The 11,253-nt window shown below is 35.6% G+C and overlaps 1 protein-coding gene across 1 annotated transcript; it reads right to left on the reverse strand.

The window, feature by feature from the left end:
* Positions 1 to 10,544: 10,544 nt before the first annotated feature.
* On the reverse strand, positions 10,545 to 10,877 carry LOC145130827 (uncharacterized). The gene has a single exon (XM_079065587.1). The coding sequence runs from the start codon at positions 10,875 to 10,877 to the stop codon at positions 10,545 to 10,547; it is 333 nt and encodes a 110-aa protein (XP_078921713.1).
* Positions 10,878 to 11,253: the final 376 nt, after the last annotated feature.

An 11,253-nucleotide genomic window follows, 5' to 3' on the forward strand; every position in this document is an offset into this window, starting at 1 on the left:
CATAGAATATGTCAACACGTAGGTTATAAACCTCAAGTCGTGTGCTAGTGAAGAACCTCATGTTTTATTCTTGATTAGTTCTTGAAATTCTTTTTAGGATCTTTAAGACTCCCACTGTCCTCTTGACATATAAGACTATCTTGCCAAATATTCAAGAGATTGTGCGGATTCTTTATCAAGACAAACACTTCACACAATTGGCCTTAGTTGGTCTTTGTTTTATCCAAAACATCACAACTTACCAATTTCAAATGTACAAGAGTAGGACACTTTTACTCTTACATTTGACAAGTGTTTTAAACCTTTCTTTAAGATATGTCACTCAAGTTACAATCTTGGAGTATGACTCTAAGAATTGTTTTGGAACGAAGTATGACTCATCTTCCTGATCTAACCATTTCAACAATTCATGACTCCTCTTCTTAGTGATAAGAATGCACTAAGATGACCTTTAGAGGACTAATAGTGATATGATTTCTAAATCATTAAGATGATCACAAACATGATAAAGTACTCTGCCATCTTTTCAGATTTGAGAAACTTTTATCTTTCTGCCTAATTTGATTCTTCCCATTCGTTCTGCCATACATTGAGACTTTTCCAATGTTTCAGAATTATACTTAAACTTGTAAGTATAACCATATTTACTAAACTTTAGTAAATCAAATAGTATTAACGAGCTTTGTGGTGGACATGACCAGTGCACAAGAATGTGTACTCGATCCCTTTAGTCCTTCACTTGACTCACACATCCATGTGAACAAGTAATTAGTCTTGATTTTCCAATGCTTGAAAGTTCTCATTCATCATACTATTCAACTTGCATGATTCCAAGTTTCGGTCCAATTGAAACTTGGGCGATGAGGAACTTTCCTGATTTGGTAAATTTAGACACAACCACAAATGAAAGAATCAAATCCATTTTCCAATATTGCTGTCAGTGGAATCATATAAGCAACAATTTTCCACAAATGCCATTGTAAGGATACTTCAAATAAACAAAATTAAACAATTTTCTTTTATTTTAAAACTTTGCGGAAAAACTTATCCTTACAATCCACATGGAAAATTGTTGTTATCTATTCCTTAGCAATATATCATAACTTCTTAAGTAACTGCTCAAAATTCTGATGCGATCGAAATCCACCTTCGCGATCAGAATCAGCATATACTTCCTTTAAGATTTCTCTCTATTCTTTGATTCTTAAAACATCAACATGTGACCTGGTGACATCATGTAATGAGGATCTCAGAATAGAACTTAACAGAGTTAGATAATGGGCTCTACCTGATGTAGAGTCAAACTTATTGACTTTAACATCCTTAGGTAAATTTGGCAGATTTGCAATCAACGCCCCTTCCTTTGGCAAAATAAACATATGGACCCTTTGGTAATGGGACTATCTCAGACTTAGCCTTTCTCTTTACCATTTGGTCAACCGGGTTGACTATGGTCAATCCCTTTCCTTTGGGAAGAGAATGCTTTTTCTGGATTTCCAGTATCACCATTGTCACTGTCCATAAAGTTTTTGGGAAGTTGATCTTCTAATCAAATTTGCTTTACTATCGTTCCAAATCATTGTTGATTCAGCAGCACCAAGCAAATAGATATGATCATTAAGGTTCATGTCATAGTCTGTTTCATAGTGGTCCCAAAGGAACTCACTATGTGACTTAGAAAGTGATTGAAAATCCAAATTTCTCAAGACTTTGACACCCAACTCTCCCGGCTTGTCAATATGTGACTTCATCTTTAAGATGTGATCACACATAGACCTTGCTTGCCATTAGGGCTTGAGTGACCTTGAACTTGTAGGTTAGGGAGAATAATTGGAGGAGGTGGAGGAAGAGAAGTATGACTTCCATGAGCCAAAATCGGGAAGTCATATTCATTATTAAAGCTTGGTTTGGGAAGATCATTGTTGTCTAAACCATACATCAACAATGGGAGAAATTCACGTAAAGTTGATTTAAGTCCTTAATATAACACCCAATATGATATATTAAGGCTAGGACCCAACAAACTATTTTATAACTTGGAAGAGGGATGTCGTAATCCAAGCTATAAAATATTTGAAGGTAGGTGAATGACGATTCACCAATTTCCACCAAGATAAACGAAATGTATTATTAGGTTTTAATTGGTTTTGAAACTCCTAGATTCTTTTGAGATTCATTGAACTTTTCAATGGCATGTTTCAATCTCGAGTGTGCCCTTCAGGTTTTGTGATTGGGATGCCGAGGATCACAAAACAAGGTGTGAAGTAACCATGCAAATATACTTGGTACCCTTAATATTTACCCCTCAATCGATGTGCCGGTTAACCACACACGCTCCAACGAAACTATGATAAACATTAAGTTACCCTTTGCCTACCTTGTTAAGTCCAGGTTAGTGTGCCGGTTAACCACACACGCTCCACTAACAGCTTAAACAAAGTGTAAAGTGTAATTTCATTGATTAGCACCTTATTCACATTTTCCTAAGTAACTAAGATTGGGAATTTATAAAAAGTTTAGTTACTTAGTATTTATCATTAATACTTTTAATGAAGGGAGAATTATAGTCCTTGTCCTACATGTTCGGCTAATGACCCTCCACCAGTCAAGGAAGCGGTGGGTGAGATTGGACACCCATTAAACTGCCATTTTATAGGCAGTAACCTTATACCCCCCTTATGACCGGCTTCGTGAATGAGGCCTACTAATGGTAAGACGACTTGCTCTTATACATATATTATATTAAACTTTTAATATTATAATAGTATAAGGGTGTATTTTAGACATTTAAAATACATGGTAGTTTAATCTATTAATTAAACTATACTCTTAATTTAATTAAATTTAAACCATGTCATTATGGAATTATTAATTCTCTTTTAATTAAACACTTTAATTATCTATTAATAAAGTCCATAAGAGTTAATTGAATTATTCAATAAAACATCATAATTCCAATTATTAAATTCAAAAATTAAAACCATTTAATTAATTGTTTAAGTTATGAACCCAAACGTTTTAGAATTCAATTCTTTTTTTTTATCAAAAAAAAACTTTTTCCAAATTCCAAAACTTGAGGGCAAGTTTTGTAACTCTATAAACCTTTTGGATTCCATAACTTATGGAGTTAAATACTTGTTTTATGATGAAACTTTTCATGTTCCATAATTTAAGAACAAGTTATGGAATTCTTTAAAACATTAAGACCATGTTTTGTAACTCCATAAAAACTTTGAATCAATTTTTTTAAAAAACCTTTTCATATCCATAACTTATGGAGGTTTCAAAAAACTCTTTAGATCAAACTTTTAAAACTAATAAAATAATCATATCATTTTATCTTTTACTAAATTTGACCTAATTCAACTCATATAGCAAATGATTCAAATTTTACAAATAATTAGTTTTTCACAAAAACAAGTAATTATCTTAAAATTTGACAAACGTCATGTTTTTTTTTCCTTTTTTTCCAACTTGAAAATAAAACATTTGCATCAATATAGCAGAAAACAACCCATGGCTCTGATACCACCGTTGGGTTTTGAGCATTCTAACACTCCTATGGTGTACATGCAACCCTATAAACCTTGGATCTATGTTTTCTCTATTATACATGCAAATACTAACTATTCCAAGGTTTCATCCTAACTAGCATATTATGAAGCACCTATACTACAAAGTTCTAGTTAGATGACATACCTTTTGATGTAGCTTGATGTCTTCAAGCTCTAAGAGCTTAGCCCCAATAGTGTGGAAGCCTCAAATGGAATCACAAATCACCAAAACACCTTCGAAGAACTTGAGAGAATATGTATGCACACTAAAATCGGCCCACTCTTATTTTCACACACTTGTGCCAATTTTGTGAGCCAATGACCCCTTTATATATTATGGAGGATTAGGGTTACATCCATGTAAACCCTAATACCCATGACCTTTCATTTACATATGATCCATGGGTTAAAAGCTCCATGGACCATCCATGAAAGCTTAGCCCAACCTAAATGAACTTGGCCCATTCCATATATATAAGAGTCAATATTTAATTAGTTCTTTTTGATCACTTAATTAATTCTAAATTAATTCTTGATCAATACTAATTAAATAATATGATTCCATATTAATATATTAGAACTTATAATATATTAATATAAATCATAAATATACTATTCTCAAAAGACTATCTATATAAATTGTGCCGGTGAAGTGCAACCCAAATGGATCATGTCGGGTCGGGTCAAGTACATACCAAATATAGTTATGGACTTCGACATTAATCCAACACTTACAACTACTAGTTTTAATATCGTGGCCTAAATGTTGTTGTTACGGTTCTTATAGTATCATGAAATACTCATATAATATTTTAACTTTTATGTTTGGTTCATAGAGTTTCTTAGTATGAAGGGTTGGTAAGTTTTAGACTCGTTGCTCAGTACGACTATTCCTCGACATACGTTGGTCACATCCCGGATAAATATAGTTCATCAGGCTATATTCATCCCCGATCTTATTACATACCCCGAGGCCTACTCGTAGTGTTGAACTCATCTCAATACTTTTTGTTTTGTTACTGTTACGATACTGAACTTAGTGAGTATGATTGTACTTATACTTTTGTAAAAATATCATAATATTTTAAAGTATACTTGTGCGAAAATGTTATGTCAGAGAGTTTTAGTACCATTGTGTTTATAGTTTGTATATCTTACGTGGTTTGATATACTTAGTTCACTATAAACAATGCTCTGATACCAATATGTCACACCCACAAACCAAAACGGCGGAAACGTTCGGGGGCGGATGACGTCATGTAGAATACCATAACAGTTGAGTAATAGTAAATAAAGCAAACACAAACATTAATAAATATAATTTAAAAGGTTACATTGTTGCATGAGTTACATGATTCCAAATAAATTCCAATATGATGACAAAATGAGTTTTTAACTAACGCCTTAGCGTCCCGTCCTCAAAAGCTGGTGGTTACCTGTTTTACTGGTTCCCTGAGAATACAAGTTGTTTTGAAAAAGTGTCAACAATTAAGTTGGTGAGTTCATAAGAATTTGTATGAGTAACTGTAAACCTTTCCGTGTAAAGTAATCGTGTTTATATCCAGAAAATCCGATATTTTCCATAATATGAGTTGTAAGCCGTTTGTTCGTGAAATGATAGTGTGTGTTCCAGAAAATCCAATATCTTCTATAAAACCATTTAAGAGTTTGTTAGCCCCGTAAACCAAAATGTGTTGTTAATACCCAATGTGAGTTATTACAACCATGCTAGCGACTAGTTGGCCTGTGATGATGTTCTTCAGGCGTCGGAATGTTATGACATTTAGCACTACAGACCTGCTGGTCTAACTGTAGCTAATACTTTAGCTGCAGGATAGTTAGTCCCGTATAGATCTATACACAAGTGTTACGCTCTCCCTCCAGGAGACTCTAGTTATAATACAGGACTTTTGTTGGTACTTAGATAAGTACTTGAAGACGTGTTTCACAAATTTATTCATTAACAGGTTTAGGTCAAAATGAAATGAAAATGCTTCTTCTTGTAAATGTATCTATTACCTTTTCCTAGCGTAAAATATTTTTTATTTTTATATAATTATTTATTTGTCCCAAAAGGGTAAAATAGCATGAATATTCCACAAACTATACCTATTATAATTTGTAAATATATGTTTCGTCTAAATGAAAACCTTTGTGTTTTAGCTACTTTGTATGTAAAAGTTTATAATTTTAGTAGTAACGTTATTTTATGCATTTAACATTTTCACGTAAAATGTATATAGATTATAAGAAAACATAAATAACCGTTTGTATTTTAACACAAGTTTTTTTGTGTTTTACGTGTATTTCCCCCCTAAAACATTGAAAAATCTTGGAAAATGTGGGGGTATAAACTCGCCTTATATGAATTTGCGGTTTGATAACGAGACGACGGTGAAGATCTTTGAGTTAAAACGATTGAAGTAGTCGTAATCCTAAGGGTTTTAAACACATAATAATGTGTGTGAATATATGAATATCATGAAAGTGTTTTGTAAAACACTAGGAAATAAGAAATGCTTACCAAAACCTTTAAGAACAACTTTGAAAGAATAGTCTCCTGGGAATGTTTGAAGGTGAACTTGGAGAGAAATGAGGTTGAACTTTAGGGAGAATATGTGATAAAATTGTTAACTGTAAATGGAGTTGTGAATGGTCCCTAAATTGTGGTTATATATATGGGAGGATAAGGTATTACGAGGTGACATTTACCTTGGTATGTGCAATTATCTTCTTGGGAAAATAACTCTACCAATCAAGTTGCAACACAACTGGAACAAATGGGTGATTTCGGCCTAACCATGACCGAAATCACCTTGATTTCGGTTTGTCATCACCCAAGAATGGGTGATTTCGGTCGAAGTGGCAAACACAAAAGAGATTTCGGTTCTAGGCTTTGAATTTTCGGCCTAGGCTTTGATATTTCGGCCTTATGGAGATTTCGGCCACATCATGGGGACTTGGCCCTACAAAACCAAAAACTATATGTTCCTAGATTTTTAAAACCGAAAACCCAAAGGTAGTGTATTATTTTAAGGTTTTAGACTTAACATTTTGACTTGTGTTGGCTTACAACTGTTCATTTCAACATGGTTTTCAATTTGTGTGTGTGTGTCTATATATATATATATATATATATATATATATATATATATATATATATATATATATATATATATATATATATATATATATATATATATATATATATATATGTCGCCTCTCTGGCTATAGATGATTCATTGCAATAAGGTTAAGATGTGATTTTACTTATAAAAAATACATCTTTAGACTTTGCTTGACTCCAACTTTGCCAGTTATCACAAGTTCAGGTACGGACTCAGCGAGTTGCTGACTCTATTCGAAAAATTTTAAATTTTTTTTGCTTTCTTTAACTTCATTCCACCACACCCCACACTCAAACTTTGCTTGTCCTTAAGCAATCATTTTAAGCTAAAAAGAAGATTTAGATTGAAAAATACTAATAAAACACACAAAAGAAAATAAAAGACTAAAAATAAAATGAAAATGAAAGTGTAAAAGAAAGCAAACTCAATCAATGGGTTGCCTCCTGTAAGTGCTTCTTTTTTAGGAGTCTTTAGCTGGACTCCTTCCCCCTTTACGTTGTAGCGGCTTTCTCCAAGTCCAACCCTTCGTCTAGTCTTTCTTCGGTTGGCATGCCCTCTTCATATCTCTTAACCCTATGCCCATTTACTTTAAAGCTTGATCCATCCTTGCTCCATAACTCAATCACCCTGTACGGATAGACATGCTTAATTGGGAAACGCCCAGACCAACGAGTGCGCAATTTTCCTGGAAATAGCTTTAGTCTTGAATTGTACAAGAGAAATTTTTGATTACCTTCAAAATCCTTATTACCCTTTAACTTGTACCATGCAACCTTTTTGTCTTGTCCATATAGATCAACGAGTTAGTGTAACACTCGTTCCTTAATTATTCCAAGGCATTCATTTGGAAAAGCCGATTGGCACGCAAGTCACTTGGCTCAAAATTACATGTTTTCAAGGCCCAATAAGCCTTATGCTCAAGCTCCACCGGTAGATGAGAATTTTTACCATAGACTAATCTAAAGGGTATGCTTCCAATGGGTATCATGAATGAAGTCGGGAATGCCCAAAGTTTATCATCCAACTTATCCGCCCAATCTTTCCTATTGCTACCCACCGATCTTTCCAAAATCCTTTTCAGTGCTCTATTCGTGATTTTGGTTTGCCTATTTGTTTGTGGATGGTATGGTGTTGAAAATCTATGGCATACACCATATTTTTACGACGCTTTTGCTAGTTGGTCATTGGAAAAGTGGTTTCCCCTATCAATTATCAATGCCTTTGATACCCCAAACCTAGAAAATATCCTTTTAAGAAACTTCACCACGACCCTAGCATCATTGGTTGGTAGTGCTTGCGCTTCTGCCCACTTTGATACATAGTGTACCGCCACAAGTATGTATTTGTTTCCTTTGGATGAAGGGAATGGTCCATTGAAATCCACACATCACACATCAAGTACTTCACACGCTTGTATGTTTGTTTGAGGCATTTCATTCCTTGTAGAAATATTACCCGTCCTTTGGCAAGCATCACACTCTCTCACATAAGTGGCAGCATCCTTGAAGATTGTGGGCCAATAAAACCCCGCATAAAACACCTTCTTAGTTGTGTATTGCACCCCATGATGTCCTCCTGCCGTTCCATTGTGGCAATGCTCTAGAATGTCATAGATTTCATTGCCAAAAACACATTCTATAATAATCCCATCCGCACAACTCGTAAAAAGGTAAGCCTCATCCCAGAAATAATATTTAATTTATGACAAGAGCTTCTTTTTCTACTGGTGAGTGAGCCCTCTTGGAAGAAAGTCGCCAACCAAGAAATTTGCAATATATGCATACCATGGTTCTTCCCCCATAATCACCATCAAGTACTCTTCTGTGAAGCTATCACCAATACCCTTGTCATCCATCTCGTCCCTTTCTGGATTTTCCAATCTAGATAGATGGTCGGAAGGTACATTTTCCATCCCTTTCTCGTCCTTGATCTCGATGTCAAATTCTTGAAGTAAAAGCACCGATCGGATCAATCTTGGCTTCGCATCCTGCTTGGCAAACAAATACTTGATAGCAGAATGGTCAGTAAAAACAGTAGTTTTAGACAAAATAAGATCGGGACGAAAATTTGTCAAAGGCATAAACCACGACTAATAATTCCTTCTCGGTTGTTTTGTAGTTTTCTTGGGACGGATTTAAGGTCTTGCTTGCATAGTAAATGGGTTTAAAGTGCTTGTCAACCCTTTGGCCAAGCACGACTCCTAAGGCAAAGTCGCTCGCATCGCACATTATTTCAAAGCCCAAGTTCCAATTCGGGGTGATAATCATCTGGGCATTAGTTAATTTTTTTTCAAAATTTCAAAAGCAGCTAAACATTTTTTAGAAAAATTGAAAGGTGCATCTTTGAAAAGCAATTGAGTTAAGGGTCTAGTTATTTTTGAAAAATCTTTTATGAAACGGCGGTAGAAACCCGCGTGACACAAAAACCTCCTAACGCCCTTCATATTGGTGGGTGGGGGTAATGTAGCCAAAAATAAGGCCTTCTTTCACCTAAAAATGACACTTTTCCCAATTTAAGAACAAATTGGTCTTTTCACACCTAGAACGCATCAAGTCAAGGTTAGTAAGTCAATCATTAAAAGAAGAGCCAAAAACAGAAAAATCATACATAAATAATTCCATAAATTTTTCCACCATGTTGTGGAATATCGTCATCATGCATCGTTGAGAGGTCGCGGGCGCATTGCATAACCCAAAAGGCATGTGTCGATAGGCAAATGTTCCACTAGGACAAGTGAAAGTAGTATTCTCTTGATCATTTGGTTTAATAGGAATTTGAAAGTAATTTGAAAATCCGTCTAAGAAACAATAATAGTTATGGCCAGATAACCGCTCAAGAATTTGATCTATAAAAGGAACATGGAAATGGTCTTTGTAAGTGGCATTGTTTTTCTTTCTGTAATCGATGCACACCCGCCAAACGGTTACCGTTCATGTGGGTATGAGCTCGTTCTTCTCGTTCGTCACGACCTTCATCCCACCTTTCTTTGGCACTACTTGAACAAGACTAACCCATAGACTATCGGAAATCGAATATATGATCCCGGCATCGAAGAGCTTGACAACCTCCTTTTTTACCACCTTTTGCATGTTCGGGTTTAGACGCCTTTGATGTTGCACAACCGGCTTTGCACCTTCTTCAAGATTTATCTTATGGTAGAAATAAGAAGGGCTTATTCCTTTAATATCAGTGATTTTCCACGCAATGGCATTCTTTCTATTGTTCAAGACTTGTACTAGCTCTTCCTTTTCAGATTTGGTGAGGTCAGAAGCTATAATCACGGGTTTTTGTTCACCTTATTCAATAAATGCATATTCTAAATCTTCAGATAAAGTTTTCAGCTCTAAATTCCTGCTTTGTACACTAAACACATCGAGTCCAGAGAGGGAAATTATCGAGTCAAGGCCAAATTGCCCGTCTAATCGCGTTTTTTTCGCCCCAACTCGCCGAGTTGGCCTCTTAAATCGTCGACTTGACTTTTCAGCACTTCTGATTAATTCTTTGTATTCAGCTTCTTCAAGCAGTCTTTCTATCTCCTTTAGGTCTTTTTCAACATCAAAGTTGTCTTCAAAGGCAATGGTGGATACGCTTGACTTGTCTTCTTTCCATTCTTCCATTAGTTCTTCTAGAATGTCCACCGAGGATGTCGTGTCATCACTATACTTTGAATGCTTCATGGCAAGATCGACTCCAAATGTAATTGACTCTTCTACCACTCGAAGGGTAAGCTTGGATTCCCTTATGTCCGCTATGAAGCTTGCGGTGTTTAGGAAGGGTCTTCCGAGAATGATCGACACTTGATGGTCCTCTTCCGTATGTAGCACTATGAAATTTGTAGGAAATACGAACTTGTCAACATTCATCAATAGATCCTCACATTTTCCCTTGGAAATGGCACCGTTTTGTTCGCTAGACGGATTGCCATTCGAATCGGTCTTGGCTCCGGCAGGTCCAACTTCTTAAAGAAGGAATATGGCATAAGGTTTATGCTTTCCCCTGAATCATCCAACGCATAACTAGTAGCTAAGTTCCCGAATTTGCATGGCAAGGTCAAACTACTCGGGTCACCCATCTTCTTTGGTAATTTGTTCAACATTGCAGCTGAACAATTTTCATTAAGAACTACCTTTGACACCTCTTCCATCTTCTTCCTCTTTGTAAAAATCTCCTTTAAGAACTTGGCGTACTTAGGCATTTGTGCAACTGCCTTAATAAAGGGAATGTTAATTTGAATGGATTTGAGGTGCTCTAGGAACTTTTGATATTCTTCATTCTACTTCTCTTGTCTAGCTCGACCTGGAAATGGAATTGGAGTTTGATACGGTTTAACGGGAGGACTAACTTTCTGTTTAGACCGTGGACTCGTTGAGTTCATGTCTCGAACTCGACGAGTTGCGTCGACTGTTAGCGATTGTGGTTTTTCTTTATCTTCCTCTTGCACCTCTTTAGGATCTTCATTCTGGATTGGGGTAATAGGATTAATTATATTTCCACTCCTAGTCGTCACTATGTTGATTTGGGCGTCTCTCAGATTTTTCTCGGTATTACTTGGAAGCCTACCTGGTGCTATT

This window comes from Lactuca virosa, chromosome 1 (assembly GCF_052849685.1).
Source record: "Lactuca virosa cultivar CGN04683 chromosome 1, Lactuca_virosa_CGN04683_v6, whole genome shotgun sequence".
Classification (NCBI taxonomy): Eukaryota; Viridiplantae; Streptophyta; class Magnoliopsida; order Asterales; family Asteraceae; genus Lactuca; species Lactuca virosa.